We start from the raw sequence: 19717 nt of genomic DNA, 5'->3' as shown, positions 1-19717 counted from the left end.
GGACACTCCGATCCTTTTTTGGCAAGGCAAAGAACAATGTGCAAAGTGTAGCAATGAATATACACAGCGCAGCATGAGAGGGAGGTTGCACAACTCCAGAATGACATGAGGCTGCAGATCCTTTGTAGATTATACAGAGCCAGCCAGCTTAAAACTTGAAAAAAAAGCATGGAACCCTGCGATTAACGCAACGCTATGGTGTGAATGCACCTTAAAAGCCCGGCCCTAGAGAAGATGCCCCCTTCTGTCCTGCCACCCAATATATTCAGCCTGCAAATTTTATTTCCAAAGCCATTTACAATCTTCTTAAGCTTGCTTGCACTAAAATAATCCCCAGTGATTCTGGCGTGATGCTCCTTATTCAGGCACTTCCTGTTATAGGGTGACAATGCTCTGTCCTTATCTCCCAATTGCTCTCCTGTGTTGTCACCCTGTCACACAGGCTTCCTGTGGAGTCAAGTGGCTGTTTAAAGCAGAACTAAACCTTCAAATGTAAAAACGGATAGTAGACAGATGATTATGGTAGAACATAATCTGTGTGTCTTTTCTTGCAACATATATTCCTCGTGCACGCACGTTCGTGCTGGGCATGAACTCCCATGCATATGGATGTAGGATGGTGAGATAAGTGCTGGGCACCGAGATGGACAAACTCCCATGTTCAATACGAACTGTACACAGACAGCCACGCATGCGCAAGTGCTGGCGGCGGCTAATGAAGTCCTGTGCACATGCAGCTGTAAGATGGCAGGAACAAGTGCTGGGCGCCGGGGAGAATGAAGTCCAATACGCATGCAGCTGTAAGATGGCAGGAACAAGTGCTGGGCGCCGGGGAGAATGAAGTCCAATACGCATGCAGCTGTAAGATGGCAGGAACAAGTGCTGGGCGCCGGGGAGAATGAAGTCCAATACGCATGCAGCTGTAAGATGGCAGGAACAAGTGCTGGGCGCCGGGGAGAATGAAGTCCAATACGCATGCAGCTGTAAGATGGCAGGAACAAGTGCTGGGCGCCGGGGAGAATGAAGTCCAATACGCATATGCGCAGGAGTTGTCATCCCGTCCCAGCCAATGAAGGAGACTGAAGACGACAAATCCCAAAGAAGAGGGAGAAGAAATGGAAGTGGACATGGTCTTCTGTTGTCATCGTCAGAAAGTAACCTGAGACATGTCATACATTCATCAATGGAGTGCGTTTAGCCAGGAAGTTGATGTAATGAGGCTGCAGGAGATCAGCAGCAACAAAGCATAACAAAAAAAGGTGACAGACGTGTTTTATATAAACAAAATGGTGATTTATGACACACTGATCTTTAGAACATTAGATGATGATTAGTTTCCATCTGCTCCGATCCCAAAATATAATCTGTCTCCAATGGAGTCCTGGATTAGTCACACGTGGGCCGCGGCATTTACATCGGATCCATACCGCCTCCGGGATTATAACTGAACAGAATCAAGGTGAGTAGTCACAACATGAGATGGGGTAAGATCACACAAAGTTTAAAAGGTGTGCAGGAACAGAGCCAGAACTATGGCTGCTGGATGATCATACCGGGGCCACACAGGGTCCCTTCATCAGGCTCAGTACCGGGGCCACACAGGGCCCCTTCATCAGGCTCAGTACTGGGGCCACACAGAGTCCCTTCATCAGGCTCAGTACTGGGGCCACACAGGGTCCCTTCATCAGGCTCAGTACCGGGGCCACACAGGGTCCCTTCTTCAGGCTCAGTACCGGGGCCATGCAGGGTCCCTTCATCAGGCTCAGTATGGTCATACCGGGGTCAAACAGGGTCCCTACATGAGGCTCAGTACTGGGGCCACGCAGGGTCCCTTCATCAAGGTCAGTACCAAGGCCATGCAGGGTCCCTTCATCAAGGTCAGTATGGTCATACCGGGGTCACACAGGGTCCCTTCATCAGGCTCAGTATGGTCATACCGGGGTCACGCAGGATCCCTTCTCCAGGCACAGTATGGTCATACCGGGGCCACGCAGGATCCCTTCATCAGGCTCAGTATGGTCATACCGGGGCCACACAGGATCCCTTCATCAGGCTCAGTATGGTCATACCAGGGCCACCCAGGATCCATTCATCAGGCTCAGTATGGTCATACCAGGGCCACCCAAGATCCATTCATCAGGCTCAGTATGGTCATGCCAGGGCCACCCAAGATCCATTCATCAGGCTCAGTATGGTCCAGCGTGCTGGTGACATCTTGTTTCTACATTGATGGCCGCGCCAGCCGCAGTCATTTCAGCACCTCGTCTTAAAAAGGGGTTTACCAGTATGGAGTGTGGTGGGATCCCTATTGGTATTGGCTCAATTGTCACCTAGGATGGGCTCCCAATCACTTTGACAGCCAATCGCAGCGCTCACATGACCACGAAACCCATGTAACGCCTTCAGCATCCCGGGTTGGCCAAGCCCAGCAGACCCCCCACCTAGAACGGAAATACTACCTTTGGCTTGACTGACCCTTTACAAACATCCTCTTCACTTTATGGGAAACGTTGATTGCTCTGGAAACACAAACAATGGCCTTTCCAGCTCATCTGGAGCAATCCAATCCAACACACCCAACGAAACCTTCAGATTCCACAGCAGGGTCAGCCAGCCGAGAGATAAAGAACGTTTACATCAAAAAGGCTTTCACAGAATCCCGCATCCCTCGCAGAAGTGCCGCCCCGGGGGGACTGAATGCCGGCATATCTCTGTGTGTAAGAGAGCGCACATGCTGCCAGATGCCATCAGCTGTCCAGAGAGAGCGACAGGTTAATCCGGTCCGTCCTTTACCATGGCGGCGCTCGCTTCCATTCCAGCTACAAATACTTTGTATACAATCTGACGCCGTCAAGGACGCCGCTGAAACATCATACAGAGCAGAGTAATGGGAGCCGGGCAATAGTCTGCTACTAGGAGGACAAATTCAATAAATACAAATGACATGACGGAAAAAAAAAAGGCTTCCTGCGCCTACTTCAGTCCAAAGCCGAAATCCATTATTTATGGCCTAGTTCTCGGAATGCAAAAAGCAGTAAATGCGGCAACACTTATCTGATGATCAATGTGCATTTACCGATTTTTTCAAGGAAGCCTGCAGAGCGTTGCACAAGCGATCAATGCGTCACGAGGTGCAGGGCGCGGGTTCTTTCAAGGTATCTCCCATCCTCACAGAGACACCAGCCCCTTCCAGTTATGGGGCTACAAAGTGGTGTCATGTGCTGAAGGAGTAGGGATCAGCTCTGCCCCGGTGGTAGATGTCTGGGGGATTCACATTATGCGTTATCGCATGTTAAATGCAGATGTATGCGGGGTGTGTGTGTGTGTTGCAATGAGCAGCCAATCAGCTTGAACATCACTCCAATGTACATATACTTTAGCGCACAGTGCACCCAGGTATGAACACACTTTGCATTGTGGTGCATTGCACTGCGGGGGTGATAAGGTGCAATAGTGTTAACACGCATTCAAAATTAATGCGCTTCCTTAATGCAACACATATCAATGCATTGCAACAATGTAAATACAGAATTAATGCACACAGCAGATAACAAGCACTGACCCGCTCCTGGCCCGTGCAGTGACCCAGACAGACCCATCTCTGACACACACGGTGACCAGCCCGTGACCCACTCCTGGCCCACGCAGTGCCCTGCTTGTGACCCCAGGCAGACCCGTCCCTGACACACACAGTGACCAGCCCGTGACCCACTCCTGGCCCGCGCAGTGACCGGCTTGTGACCCCAGAAACATGTCCCTGACACACACGGTGACCAGCTCGTGACCCACTCCTGACCCGCACAGTGACTGGCTCGTGACCCACACAGGTCTGCTCTTGATCCGCTTTTGAGCTGTTGCTGACCCACACTGACCTGCTCCTGAACCATACAGTGACCCGAACGTGACTCACGCAGTGACTGGCTCATGCCCCACAGAGTGAACGGCTCGTGACCCGTTCCCGAGCTGTTGCTGACTCACACTGACCCGTACAGTGGCCGCTCGTGACCCACACAGGTCTGCTCCTCACCCAGTGACCGGCTCGTGACCCGCTCCCGAGCTGTTGCTGACCAACACAGTCACCAGCTCGTGACCCACACAGACCTGCTCCTGACCCACACAGTGACCAGCTTGTGACCTGCTCCACTGCTCCTGAACTGCTGCCGACCCCCACAGGCTCGCTCCTGACCCCCATCCTCATATCAGTGTTCAATCTTTATTAAAGCTGCAGCTTCCATTAAAATCCATGCCGATCATTCAAGTTCTAGCACCCCCTGTTACAGAGTGACAACTGTCTCCCAAATGTGCTACTGTGTTGTCACCCTCTACCAGATGATCCTGGTTGAGCCTACAAATGGCAGTGCCAATACACAATCTATAGCCACACCAGGAAGGATGCAAAACTGGATTTTATGAAAAAAGACACACCAAGGGAGTTACAACAATTCCTATGCTTACAGCCATCTACTGGTAGAACAACCACCATTAGATGGTGCTGAGGAACACAGGCCTCCATATTCTGTTTACCCTTTACAGTCCACATCCAGATTTTGCTTCAAAATAAAACAGAACTTAACTTTTATTTCAGGCTTTCTAGCCCCCCAAAAAAGGTTGGGAATCTGCAGAGTAACAATACGAGTCTGCAAAACGCAGTGCGACACCCAGCACAAGTATGCAAAACACACCGCGCCCCGACCATCATCACCTCCAGCACAACTTTAAACCTCAAAGCCCCGAGTGAGAAAGGTTTACCCCTAAGGGGGGCCAACGAGTCGGGATAGAGAACATGACAAGTGACTAGCGACTGCAAGCCTACATGACCGCATATTTAATGAGGTCAAACGCCATAATTATGGCCATGTACAGCACAAAAGGTTCGGGTTTACGGCCTGGTCATAAGAGTTCATACAGCCCTAGGCATGCAGGAGTGCAACATCCCCTGAAGAGACAGATAATAAAGCAGAACTCCAGCCAGAACTTTCTTTTTTGCTGGTCTTGGGTAGTAGAAGCATTACAGTGCTGCCAGTCTTCTAGTGGGAACAAGTCAGCAATGGCAGCTGTCTGCGTTCCCTTACATAGTATTTGAGGTTGAATAAAGACATTAGTCCATCAAGTCCAACCTATTAGGATCTCATTCTAGGAGTACCTGTACCCCTGTATATTACCTGTACCCCTGTATGTTACCTGTACCCCTGTATGTTACGGTCCCTTAAGAAATCGTCCAAAAGTTTCTTGAACAATTCCACATTATTTGCTGAAATCACCGCCTGTGGCAGTGAGTTCCAGACCCTAACTGATCTTACTGTGAAGAAACCCCTTCGCCCCTTGTGCTGGAATTTTTTTTCCACCAATTTTAGGTGGTGGCCTCTAGTTTTTGTAACGGAGTTCATTTTAAACAGTTTATCGCTAATGTTGCTACCACCATTAAACATTTTGTACATGGAAATCATATCCCCCCTTAATCTCCTCACCTCTAATGTGAACATGTTTAAATTTAGTAGCCTCGTCTCGTAGCTCTGGTCCTCCATACCCCTAATTAGTTTGGTTGCCCTTCGCTGGACTTTTTCCAACTCAAGGACATCTTTTCTTAGTACTGGTGACCAGAACTGGACCGCGTACTCCAGATGAGGTCGAACCAATGATCTATAAAGTGGCAAAATGATAGACTTGTCCCTGCAATACATCCCCTTTTTAATACAGGACAAGACCCTGCTAGCTTTGTTTACAGCAGCCTGGCACTGCAAACTACCTTTCAGTTTGTGGTCTACAATGACCCCCAAATCCTTCTCTTTGCACACATTTAATAAATGCACAAATAAAAACATCCATTCATTAAATGTTTGCACAGAAGCCAGCAGAGCGTTGTAACCGCCATCAGTGCATAGTGGGTGCAGTGCACAGGCTCCTGCAGACTATTCCCCAGCTCCAAGTCTATTGCAAGCAGCTGAGCGCCCATCCCAGTGCGCCCCTGAACCAGTGACAAACGAGGCAGAGGCATTACAATTACCTCGCACAACTGTCAATTAAGCGTAATAATTGGGCAATTCATTAGAAAGTCGTTACACATTCCACACAGAACAATCTGGACAATCTGCAAGACATCAGCGGCCTCCTCCCTTCATTTCGCAGCCGATGTAGAACAAGAAGTCCCAGCATTTAGCAGGCTGTCCGGGGAGTGTGCACGCTTACAGTTCCACAACAGTCGAGCTCCTCGCTGCTCAACAGAGCCAGCTAACCTAGCAGACCCTCGAAGTATCCACAGATCTGAAACTCTGCACGCCTGACCAATCAGATCTACAAGATGACGTGTAGACGGCGTGCAGGCGATTCTGATTGGTTGCCGTGGGTAGATACACATCTTGCGCTAAACCTTTCTGAATATGCGGCTTCAGCGTCTGCCGACAATGGGGGAGACGAGAGGTCCTTTCATCTCCACGGAAATGACTGAAACAATACAGAGGTTTTTCTATAGCATTTTTCTTCCCTTTGTGTGTGTTCCTGACAACCAGAGTCATGACAGCCCAATAAAAATGGCTTTAAAAGCATCACATCTGTCACAAGCAATTGGGAGGGCAGCACTGTACTGCACTGCATTAGCACACGCATGTTAACATTGTTTCATTGTCTATGTTGTGTGTGTACGGTCCCCGCTTCAAGGCAAGGGTGGCGCGCAGGGTCCCCGCTTCAAGGCAAGGGTGGCGCGCTGAGTCCCCGCTTCAAGGCAAGGGTGGCGTGCAGGGAGCCCACCGCTTCAAGGCAAGGGTGGCGTGCAGGGAGCCCACTGCTTCAAGGCAAGGGTGGCGCGCTGAGTCCCCGCTTCAAGGCAAGGGTGGCGCGCTGAGTCCCCGCTTCAAGGCAAGGGTGGCGTGCAGGGAGCCCACCGCTTCAAGGCAAGGGTGGCGTGCAGGGAGCCCCCCGCTTCAAGGCAAGGGTGGCGTGCAGGGAGCCCCCCCGCTTCAAGGCAAGGGTGGCGTGCAGGGAGCCCCCCCGCTTCAAGGCAAGGGTGGCGTGCAGGGAGCCCCCCGCTTCAAGGCAAGGGTGGCGTGCAGGGAGCCCCCCGCTTCAAGGCAATTGTAAGGGGTACGGGCCTCACTTCAAGCCAATTGTAGGATGTATGGTCCTGTCTTCAAGTGAGGCCCGTACACCCTACCATTGCCTTGAAGTGAGGACCGTGCACAGCACCATTGCCTTGAAGACAGTACCATACACATTACAATTGGCTTGAAGGCAATTGCAGTGTGAAGGTCTATCCAATGATATTTTCCCCAATTAGACCATTCTAGAGTGGTGGACTGTGACCATTGTTCATGTTATACCCTAAATATTGGTGGAACATGAAACATGCGGAATAGGACTAAAAAATAAATCATTTGACTGATACAATGGAGTCTTAAAAAGTGATACAAAAAAAAATTAAAACACACAGTGGGGGGAATTTATCAAAACTGGAGCAGACAAAATCTGGAGCAGATTTGCACTGCAGCCAATCAACTTCTCTCTTTTATTTTCAAATCTTACCTGGGCAAAGTGAAGAGAGATGCTGATTGGTTGCCATGGGCAACTGCTTCAGAATCTGTTTGCTCCAGTTTTGATAAATTCCCCCCATTATATTTCGGTATTCGCCGATACTTCCGCTAGCTTGGAGCCGGCTTCCCAGCCAATCAAGAAGCCGGGCGGCGTGTCATTACTTCTTGATTGGCCGGGAAGCCTGCTCTGTGTTCCCTCGCTGTACTGCCGGTTACAGGAAATCTCCCTCTGACCGGAAGTTCCAGTACCGGGGGTAGGTATCAGATCATTCGGGCAAGGAAGAAATACTCGGTATCGGTGCATTCCTATTTCACATGATTGGGCATTCTTTGCAAAGTACATTTTTAGCACATTCACCAAGTGAAGTGAAAATATTCTGACATATTGAACAGTCCATCTGCCTTTGGTAACCCCTGTGTGTCCCTATGACCCATATATGACCCAATGTGCTCCTTACAGCTAAAACTCCATCAGCAATGGGTACAGCAGTCACAAAACAACGGCCGGTGCCACTGAATCCAACCGAATAAAGCGGCGCCATCATACCAACGTCCTGCAATCCACAGGGGCATTTGAGGCCACACACTTGTGATGGAATGTTTCGGGGTCAGGATGGAACCTTCACCAAGGCAGTAGTGACAATACAGACAGACACACATAAGGTTTAAATAGTCAAGTTGGCTAATCATAACCCCACACCCTTAAACACTCCCAGTTTGAATGTAACCAATATCAATTAAATGTCCCTTCGTTTTTAAGCTAGCCATATGCCACTAGAATTTTGTTTGACAATTGTCATTTTTGGAAGGTCCCTTGATCCTCTAAAGGTTAGTGGGCTCTTGTCGATGTTCGTGTTCAAGCGTTGTGATGAGGAAAACTCGTCGAGGAGCGGGATAGAAAAATGTTCCTTGCTTCTTACCCAGAATTCTAACCAACGATGTGATTTGCACTCGAAAAATTGGACACCATTATAATGCCCGTGTATGTTGTACGTCTGGGATTTCATTCAAGGAGTTGGTATGGATGAAAATTTGGGGAGCTTTCAAAAGAAATGAGTTGACCGACCAACACTTTTGAACAAACATTGGAACAAAATTGTATGACCTGCTTTACATAGCTGGTGGCGCTACTGCTTTTTCCAGTCATCCAACAGCCACCATGACTCACTAGAGTGATCGGCCATCAAACATCACTATTTAATAAAAATAATAAATACAAATTTTTAAAAAAAGATAACATTTGGAAAATTTTGATAGAAATTAGCAGCTATCCAGTGAAATTATATATATATATATATTCCCAACCCTCCCCTGATAATATTTCATTTGTGCACCTACCAGTCGCACTTCTGGCCGGGAGCTTCTCTCAGGATGACCTCGCCTGGTAGCAGGTTGGACTAAGTGTGCAGCAATGGGCACTTGGTACGCTGCCAAGATGCTCCAGCTTTTCTCGTCTATCTAGTAAGGTGTCTCCAGATAGGAGCCTGACCTGCTCTAGGCTTTGTTCTCACAGGATGAGCAGATTTGACTGGTTCTTAAAACATCCCTCTGCTATTTTAAAACCTAACCAGATCAGTGCAGTACTTTCTTGAGCCACCAAACATACACCCTGAAGACATTTTGTATCTGTCTAAAAAGGTATGACCGATAAAGCTATGCATCTTCAACCTCTCCAGTCTAAAGCTGCCCATACACCATACGATTATGGGACGAAACTTTTCGTCTGACGATCGAAACGTCGTCGATTGTCGTACGGCGGCCCCATCCTGCCCCGATTATCGCGAGGTTCAATTAGCCGCAATTAAAAGAAAAATCACCTGGACGAATTGCGGTAATCGACCGCACGTATTTTCATTTGCGCATGAGCAGTGTAGATCGTACGATTTTTGACGTACAGAAACGTCACTAACCTTGCGAAAATCGTACGATTGGCCAAAGTTTTCAAATATGCTTGAAAGTCAAAAGTCGTACGATTGTGCGGTATTTGCGGTTGTACACTGCCCGCACACCTTGCGACTATCGGGCGAAAACGCGGTCGCATACGATTATCCTAAGGCCGTGGTGGCGAACCTTGGCACTCCAGCTGTGCCAAAATTACAAATCCCAACATGCATCTGCCTCTGGGAGTTATGTCGGGGGCTGCCAGAGCCTTGCAATGCCTCATGGGACTTGTAGTTCCAAAACAGCTGGAGTGCCAAGGTTCGCCATCACGGTCCTAAGGTGTATAGGAACCTTTATTCTGTGGAATTCCAAGGAGAGGGCAACACAGTCAACCACTTCAACCAACCAAGATGGTGAATCCATTTCTAACTTACCATTGGGGAGGTTCATATGGAAGAGGGCTCACACTGCAAGAGCACCAAGCAAAAGGATTGTCCGGCACTCATTCAATGCACAGGTCCCAGATGCATGCCGGTGTAAGCTGCACAGCCAAAAGGCACTCGTATCAGGAGAGAACTATGAGAGCTGCTCATGCCAACTTGTTGTTGAGGGTACTTGCTCCAGGGTTGGTTATCCTCATCCTTGCTTCACTACTCAATTAGTCAATGACCCCCAACCCAGAAAATCTGTAAAACCTAAAGTGACTGAAAGAAGCGCTTTCAGACAGAAATACAGCCACTCGTTATCCAGTATGTGGCAGCGCACGCTAAAAAGTGCCCATTAATGAGCATTGCCACAACATATGCCAACCACTCTATTTCTGTTGGGTTGCAGTGCCAAAAAATTGTGGGTGGCGCCACAATGTTCAATGTACGTAGCATGCTTTAGGTTGTGTTGGCAGTCCGTTCATAATGAAGACCCCTGCTGGGATGCCAACGGTCCTACATCCACAGCGCCTCGCGACTGACAATTAGCTTTCTCAGTCTGGCAGCTCCGTCTCTGCAGGTCAGTAGGTTAATCTTCTCTCACTAAAGCGACAAACTTTCATTGTTCTGTAGGGCCGTCCAGTGCGGCGTCCGATCCTTCCGCTCGTCAGCTTAGATGGCTCATGGGGTTTGCTGCCCCCACCTTGCTGAGGCCTCGCACACGACAAACATGTTTACGCTCCTAACCTCTGGCAGGTCCTCTTATTAGAAGTCAGCGATTGTAACAGGATATGGCACTTTCCTTGCGCGCCGGCCAAAAAACGCAAAATATTTTATCTGTCATTTGAAGACATAAAATAGGAGGATTCCAGCGACGGGAGAAGAAAGTGGATGGATCAGCTCGCTGCTCTGCCTTCCAATCGCCACTAAACGCATTCAAAAGATGACTTTCATTAACGTCTACCATACCAAACACAACCGTTTTATTGCATCTGATGAGCTTCGTCTGCATTTGGGGTTTTGATGCTGAATCTTTTTTTGCGTTTCCATAATCCAAATGTCTAAGAAGACCTTAAAAAAAAAAACACATGCTTCCGTCTACATTGAAATGGATTGGAGAAGCTACATAGAGCGATATCGCTGCAAAAATCGCTCGATAAATCGCTCAGTGTGAATGGGGCCTAAGAACCAAAGGAACCAGGCTGCCCTAGCCAAACGCATGGCTGCTCACCTCTGGACTCAAACATGGCAGATACAAGCAAAGGAAATGCAGCCCTAAAAAAAGGTAGAGGCATCATTTTTCATAATCAAGCCTGCACCGATATCATTTAGGCCCCATTCACACTGCGCGATTCGCAAATCGCGCGTTTGTCGTGCGATTTGCATTTTGCGCGATATCGCGCAAATGCTTGCATTGAATCGCGGCAAAACCCGCTCCAAAAAGGGTCCTGCTGTACCGACGCACGACCCGCGACAGCAGGACCCTTTGCCCCATTGCCAAGCATTGGAGAGCGATATCGCGCGGTAAATAGACGCGATATCGCGGGAATTACCGCGCGATAAATCGCTCACTGTGAACAGGGCCTTAAGGATTGTTGCTGAGATTTTTGCATAAACCCATCAGAGACTGGTTCTCTTTAAAAGGAACAATTCCAGACGGCGTGTGACATCGTTAAGCTGCTACACATGCAAACGCGCTGAAGTCAGAAAACCCAATTAGTATACCTAGCAGTCAGCCCCCGGAGGCATTTAAAAGGTAGCTCCAGGGTGGGAGCGCAGTAGCGGTCAATCAGGAGCCGAGGATCCAAGTATCATCACAACCAATTATACTACACACCAATCACAAGCAACGCTGGAAAATAGAAGAAGAAGTGTTGATTGCAATTGTCAGGACATCTACGCAATACACTCTCCTCTAGATCTACAGGTGACAATGTTGGACATGGAGCTGCACCACGGGATAGAAAGAAACGGAATACATTGTTTACATCACATAGTTTGGGGGAAATGTAAAGACAGTGCAGAGATTGTGCAACCAGAATGTAACCTGTAAGGTTACCCTAAAGCCATGCTTCATAAACAACCCCCAGCACATGTGTCAGATGCCATGTGCACCAACAAACACAGCCATTGGCTGTAACTGACAGCTCGCTAGGCAATGACAAACCCTGGCCCACCCACCTCCATGAAGTCATTAAAGCCTGCTAGCAGATGAGGATATCAGGGTGCTTTGCAGAAGAACCTTGCCTGCACACCTACAGCAATACCCTGCGTTCCCTGCGTCCTAAAGTTACAGGGTTTGGGACTGAGCTGAGGTCTCATGTGCACGCACCGGGGCTGATCGGAGGTCTCGTCCGAGGTCTCATGTGCACGCACCGGGACTGATCGGAGGTCTCGTCCGAGGTCTCATGTGCACGCACCGGGGCTGATCGGAGGTCTCGTCCGAGGTCTCATGTGCAGGCACCGGGGCTGATCGGAGGTCTCATGTGCATGCACCGGGGCTGATCGGAGGTCTCATCCAAGGTCTCATGTGCATGCACCAGGGCTGATCGGAGGTCTCGTCCGAGGTCTCATGCGCATGCACCGGGGCTGATCGGAGGTCTCATGTGCATGCACCGGGGCTGATCGGAGGTCTCATCCAAGGTCTCATGTGCATGCACCAGGGCTGATCGGAGGTCTCGTCCGAGGTCTCATGCGCATGCACCAGAGCTGATCGACAAGTCTCAGTTGCGCGCACAGGGGCTGATCGGAGGTCTGATGCACGCACTGGGGCTGACCGACAAGTCTCTAATGTGCGCACGCACCGGGGCTGATGGACAAGGGGCGCTGAGGAGCCCTCGCCTAGAAAAATTGAAGGCATGCGGCGACCCGTTGAACATGGGGTCGGCACCCACTTTTGGGTCTTGACCCACCAGTTGAGAACCAAGGATTTAAAGAATGTAACTTGCCATCAGCAGTACAGCTATGGATCACTTAAAGATTATCGGAAGATCCCACACGGGGCTTCTTTACTGCACAGGGGGATGAATGGCGAGAGGAGCATGTGCAGCTGCAGAGGCAAAGCGTTTAGGATACCTGAACGACCGTCCCCAACACGTAGACGTAATCCGCTCCCCGGCACCATCACGCAGACGTAATCCGCTCCCCGGCACCAGCACGCAGACGTAATCCGCTCCCCGGCACCAGCACGCAGACGTAATCCGCTCCCCGGCACCAGCACGCAGACGTAATCCGCTCCCCGGCACCAGCACGCAGACGTAATCCGCTCCCCGGCACCAGCACGCAGACGTAATCCGCTCCCCGGCACCAGCACGCAGACGTAATCCGCTCCCCGGCACCAGCACGCAGACGTAATCCGCTCCCCGGCACCAGCACGCAGACGTAATCCGCTCCCCGGCACCAGCACGCAGACGTAATCCGCTCCCCGGCACCAGCACGCAGACGTAATCCGCTCCCCGGCACCAGCACGCAGACGTAATCCGCTCCCCGGCACCAGCACGCAGACGTAATCCGCTCCCCGGCACCAGCACGCAGACGTAATCCGCTCCCCGGCACCAGCACGCAGACGTAATCCGCTCCCCGGCACCAGCACGCAGACGTAATCCGCTCCCCGGCACCAGCACGCAGACGTAATCCGCTCCCCGGCACCAGCACGCAGACGTAATCCGCTCCCTGGCACCAGCGCGCAGACGTAATCCGCTCCCTGGCACCAGCACGCAGACGTAATCCGCTCCCGGCACAAGCACGCAGACGTAATCCGCTCCCTGGCACCAGCACGCAGACGTAATCCGCTCCCGGCACAAGCACGCAGACGTAATCCGCTCCCTGGCACCAGCACGCAGACGTAATCCGCTCCCGGCACAAGCACGCAGACGTAATCCGCTCCCTGGCACCAGCACGCAGACGTAATCCGCTCCCTATCATCTAGTTGCCATTATTGAAAAGATCTTTTGTACTAAACCTTTTCCCGAGCACAGTCTATGCCCAAGGCTGCACATACAGAGATCTTCCCGTTCTCCTCCAGGTAACACAAGGACAGCCCAGACTACTGCAAGATCTATCATTGGACGCCATGACGGACCCAACATCAAACCGGCCGTGAGTTCAAACCCCGACTCGCACATTTCTTGCTCTGATCTGTGTTCTGCTGGGAAGGTCTTACAAAGTCTGTCCGATGAATTCCAAGCCGCTGCGGACTTTCTACACAGATATAAATGGTCAGCTGTCCCCCTACACTATGATGGCATCCTCACAGGAAGGGACCGCATAACAAAGGGCAAGCCACAACTAGGGCTGCAACAACTAATCGACATAATCGATTATAATCGATTATTGAAAAAGTTGTCAACTATTTCAATCATCGATTAATCGGCTTCCGATTGGTTGCCCCTGTTCACGGCTCCACACACGCTGCGCGCCACACCTCCTCCCCACCTCAGACCCGCCCGCATCCATGCTCCACACGCCACACCTCCTCCCTGCCTCACGCTCACTGCCCGCCCAAATCCACGGTCGGCACAGGGACGCAGGGAGAAGAAGTAAGGAGGAGCAGGTGTGGGCGGATGACAGCCGCCGATAGACAGGCCCCATCTCAGAAACAGGTTGCTGGAAGACTGCTCAGGTAAGCCTGCACTTTCCCCACATGGTGCTCTATAATCTATGGCTGGGATAGTGGGATTTGTATTCCTCTATAGTTGATGGTACATTGTGCTGTATATTATACAGACCAATGTACCATCAGCTATAGAGGACTACAAATCCCAGCAATACATTATACACTGTATGTATAATGTATTGCTGGGATTTGTTGTATTCCTATATAGCTGGTGGTATTCTGCATTGCGCTGTATAGAGGACTACAAAACCCAACAATAGTACATTATAGAGCGCAATGCGGAATTCCACCAGCTTTAGAGGACTACAACACCCAGCAATAGTACATTATACAGCGCAATGCAGAATACCACCAGCTATAATGTACTATTGCTGGGATTTGTTGTATTCCTCTATAGCTGGCGGTATTCTGCATTGTGCTGTATAATGTACTATTGCTGGGTTTTGTAGTCCTCTATAGCCGGTGCCATTCTGCATTCATTGCTATATAATTTTACACTTTTCATTTCACTATATTGCACACCACACTTTCTTTTTTTTCTTTTTTACTTCCACCGCTCCAAGCTTGCTCCTGTGATGGACTGCAATCTCAATACAAACTAGTAGTCCCATCACCGGAGCCATTTTTAAAAATGTATTTTATTTTCTATCCGATTAATCGAACTTAATAATCGGCTAACTAATCGATTTTGAAAATAATCGTTAGCTGCAGCTCTAGCCACAACGGTGACCAACATAACCTGGCAGTATCACAGATACAACAGGCCATCAGCAGAGCCCACAATGACTATAGAACCAAGTGTGAATGTCCTCAGAGAGATCCTCAGCAAACATTGACAGTCTACAGGCCAAGGGTAGGCAAACTCAGGCCCTTCAGCTGTGGTGGAACTACAAATCCCATTATGCATTGGCCTCAGGGAGTTAAGAATGTGGCTGTCAAGAGTCCTGCAATGCCTCATGGGATTTGCAGTTTCCCCACAGCTGGAGTTTGCCCACCCCTGGTCTATAGATGGTTTTACACCAAAAGGAATTCAGGAAGCAGTCAGTCCCAGCTTAAAGGCAGCAGGAACTTTCTGAATGCTCGGACCTCAGTCTCTGGCTGTAAATTGATCATGCGTCCCATGTAGAATTTATAAGGGGCTCCTTCTGACACCACAGGCCTAAGATTAGACCTTAGAACATTCAGACAATATTAAAGCACTGTAAGGTATAATAAGATATATAGATAGAGATATATAGATAGATAGATAGAGATATAGATATATATACACTCCTCTGTTTACATCCCTTTCCAGTACACCACCACTATATAGTTATACTGGTAATAAAGTATGCATACAGTATAAGTATAACTCTGTTTACACCCAATTCCAGTAGGCCTCCAGTACATAGCTATACTGGTAATAATGTATACTTCTATTTACATCCCATTCCAGAACATTCCTGCACGGCGATGCTGAATGCATGGACAACCCTCTCTGTACGAGGAGTGGACGCAGTTATTTGTATTATTTTTGTGACAGTATATACACAGCATGTATAGTATATCTAGCTATATACATCTTATTCCAGTACAACGCCACCATATACCTTGCATGCCAATACCATATGTATGCTCATCACTATACACCACCACTAAATCCCTATATACACAATGGGGGGAATCTAAACTGGAGCAGAGAGAATCTGGAGCGGTTGCCAATGGCAACCAATCAGCTTCTGGCTTTCATTTTCAAAGCTTTGCTGAACAAATTAAGAAACGGATAGGTTGCCAGGGGCAACTGCTCCAGTTTTGATAAATTCCCCCCTCTGTGTATACACCATTCATGTACACTTCCACCATAAACATATAGGGGTAATACAGGATATACATCTACTGCTCTGTGTACATACCACCAGAGTACACCATCACTGTATACGTATATTAATAATAGGGTATGTATGTACACCTGCCACTGTACATATCATTCCAGTACACCTCCAGCACATACCTGTATACATATCCTTTTGTTTACATCCCAGTACAGCTCCAGTATGCAACTATACTAGTAATACTGTACATGCATGTGCAATCCCCCCCCACACCCGTGGGTAAAATCTGATCCCAACCTGGCATTGTGCTGTACCCCTATGCGTTTACTATTGTGCTGTACCCCTATGCATGTACCCCTTCCTCCAGCATATACTCCTCTGTATACATCCCATTCCTGTATACCTCCAAGGCATACAGGTGTCTTCACACCACTCCTGTCCTCAGTCCTTGTGTCACAGTGTATACACACACAGTGTAACACTATACAAACACACAGCAGCCCCGTACAGTCCTGGATCTATCCGGTAAGTCAATGCAAATAGGTAGAAGGATGTGCAAAGAGCCATCATAGAAAACACCCAGATACAGCCCACTGGGGACCTCTACTGACCTCCAGCACCCCGACAAATCTCTGCTGCTCCAGCCCAATGACTTCCTGATCATCTGATACCTCGGCCACCCTGAGCTCCTCACAATACACGTGTGCTCCCTGATAACATGCACTGGAGTCACATACACCCCTCACGTTACATTCATGTTCCAGTGCTCGGTGCACAGGTACACCTCCACTTCATATCACTGATATGTACACACTGCTCCACCACGCACATGTCAGGGGGGAGCTGTGTGATCAGAGATCATATATACTGTACCCGGGGGGCGCTGTCCACTGCACATGAATGAAGGCAGCTCGCAGGAGTGACAGCAGAGTGACACTAACACCGTGCAGGTCTGTCATCGCACTGACATGTGTACAGCAGTGATATACAGTGTTATCATATCATACAGGCAGAACACGCCACTCACACGTGTGTGTTGTATTGGCACACAGAGCACTGTGATGTACATCATGTTTCGCAGTGACATGTATGTAGTGGTATGATGTCTGTCTGTAGTATGGCAGGAAGGATTATTCAGTGCTAATGTGCAGCAGTATCATGCAGTGTAAAGACGATACGCAGTGACAGATGTAAGTGCTGGTCCCATGCATGTGACAGTGAGCAGGATGCAGTGTAAGGAGGTACGGTGACAGAGAGCTGTATGCAGTGTAAGGAGGTACGGTGACAGAGAGCTGTATGCAGTGTAAGGAGGTACAGTGACAGAGAGCTGTATGCAGTGTAAGGAGGTACAGTGACAGAGAGCTGTATGCAGTGTAAGGAGGTACAGTGACAGAGCGCAGGATGCAGTGTAAGGCGGTACGGTGACAGAGCGCAGGATGCAGTATAAGGCGGTACGGTGACAGAGCGCAGGATGCAGTGTAAGGAGGTACGGTGACAGAGAGCTGTATGCAGTGTAAGGAGGTACAGTGACAGAGCAGGATGCAGTGTAAGGAGGTACAGTGACAGAGCAGGATGCAGTGTAAGGAGGTACAGTGACAGAGCAGGATGCAGTGTAAGGAGGTACAGTGACAGAGCGCAGGATGCAGTGTAAGGCGGTATGGTGACAGAGAGCTGTATGCAGTGTAAGGAGGTACGGTGACAGAGAGATGAATATAATAGTGGTACAGTGGCAGCCCAAGGAGCAGTATATAAGAGCAGTACAGTGCAGTGAGCAGTAAGTGGTGGCAGTCAAGTAAGCTGTGTGTAACAGTGGTACATTGCAGTGAGCAGTGTAAAGTGTCAGTACAGTGTGCGATGTATAAGTGCAGTGCAGTAAGAACTATATAAGAGCAAAGTGGTGAGCAGTGTAAAGGGGCAGTGCAGTGAGCAGTAGATAGGAGCTGTGACAGTGCAGTGAACGTTATATAAGAGGAGTGCAGTGGCAGGGCAGTGAGCAGTATATGAGTAGTGCAGTGTATAAGAGAAGTGCAGTGTGTGTATGTATATATATATATATATTGCAGCCTATAGGATGAGTGCAGTGTATATAGGATCAGATCAGTGTATGGGACTAATGCAGTGAGCAGTATGTAGTGGCAGCATAGGAAGCAATGGAAGTGCAGTGAGCAGTATGTAAGAGAAGTGCAGTGTGCATAGGATCAGTGCAGTGAACAGTGCAGCCTATAGGATGAGTGCAGTGTATATAGGACCAGTGCAGTGTGCATAGGATGAGTGCAGTGAGCAGCGCAGCGTGCAGTCTATACGATGAGTGCGGTGTGGAGTATCCAGCCCAGGTTATGATGCAACAGAAGTTCCTCGGCCATCTGTTTGTGTGCAGTGTATCAGTCAGGGGCCCCGGGGTCCCGGATGGAGGGGGAAGCGTGTGGCTCTTACCGCATGGCTGGAGGTGGAAGACTCTCCGGGCTGCCATGGCTGCTCCTCCTCACTGTCACCCCATCTTCATCACATTCACACTTTAAGTTTCTTCTGCGAGGAGGATCTTGCCGGACTGAGCGGCCGCCCGTGCGAGGAGGAGGGGAGGAACCAGCCACGCCCCCGACCGCACCGCCCACCGCCTCCGCCCGCCTGTCCGGGGAGACGAGCCGAGCCCCGGGAGAGAGCGAGAGAGGCAGACACCCGGCCGGAGGAGATATGGGAAGGGAGGAAACACACTGCTCCCCAGGAAGTGAGGAGGCAAGGCACTGCAACCTGAGGAGAGAGCAGAGGGAGACACAGGGCGATTTATCGAAACTAGAGCAATTGCTCATGGCAACCAATCAGCTTCTGTCTTCCACTTTCAACGTTTAACTGAACAAACTGAAGAGAGAAGCTGATTGGTTGCTATGGACAACTGCTCCAGTTATGATAAATCCCCCCCATGGAGAAGATAAAGTATAGAATGCGGTAGTTGTTGCCCCTTGTTCCTTTGTTTTTCTTTGGACATCTGATGGCCTGAATATGGAGGATTGCTCTGCAACAGACCCTTGGGGGAGGGGCACTCTGCAGAGGTCCATGCTGTAAGCTGATTGGGGAGGAAGCCGTAAGAATTGTCCAATCTGACCGTTCAACTCTTCCACTAAGAAGGTTCCGGCTAAGAGATGTGAGCCATGGTAGGACAATGCCATCAGGCCTCAGCGTCTGAGGACACCTTTTGGGTGGCCATATTCTGTCAGCCATGGCAAGACAATGCAATGCAATCAGGCCTCAATGTTTGTGGACAACTTTAGGGTGGCCATGGTAGGGGAATGTCATCGGGCTTCAATGCCAATGGGCACCTTTTGGGTGGCCATAAACGATCAGGCATGCTAGGGGAATGCCATCAGATGTTAATGTCTCTGGTTCCCTTTAGGTTGACCATGGTAGGGGAATACCATCAAGACTCGGTGTCTGTAGATACCTGTAGGGTGGCCATAAACAGCTGTC

At 49.5% G+C, this 19717-nt stretch overlaps 1 protein-coding gene across 3 annotated transcripts in view; it reads right to left on the bottom strand.

Annotated features, from left to right (window-relative positions):
- Positions 1-18789, bottom strand: part of SLC4A11 (solute carrier family 4 member 11) — a 159541-nt gene extending 140752 nt beyond the window's left edge. For all 3 annotated transcript variants that reach the window (XM_018560904.1, XM_018560906.1, XM_018560905.1), the window contains exon 1: positions 18689-18789. In XM_018560904.1, the coding sequence (XP_018416406.1) occupies positions 18689-18725 (37 nt within the window). In that variant the 5' untranslated portion in view covers positions 18726-18789. The remainder of the gene's footprint in view (positions 1-18688) is intronic.
- Positions 18790-19717: the final 928 nt, after the last annotated feature.

This window comes from Nanorana parkeri, unplaced genomic scaffold (assembly GCF_000935625.1).
Source record: "Nanorana parkeri isolate BGI_ZX_2015 unplaced genomic scaffold, ASM93562v1 scaffold486, whole genome shotgun sequence".
NCBI lineage: Eukaryota > Metazoa > Chordata > Amphibia > Anura > Dicroglossidae > Nanorana > Nanorana parkeri.
The sequence above is the reverse complement of the archived record's forward strand: the minus strand, read 5'-3'. Positions and strand labels throughout refer to the sequence as shown.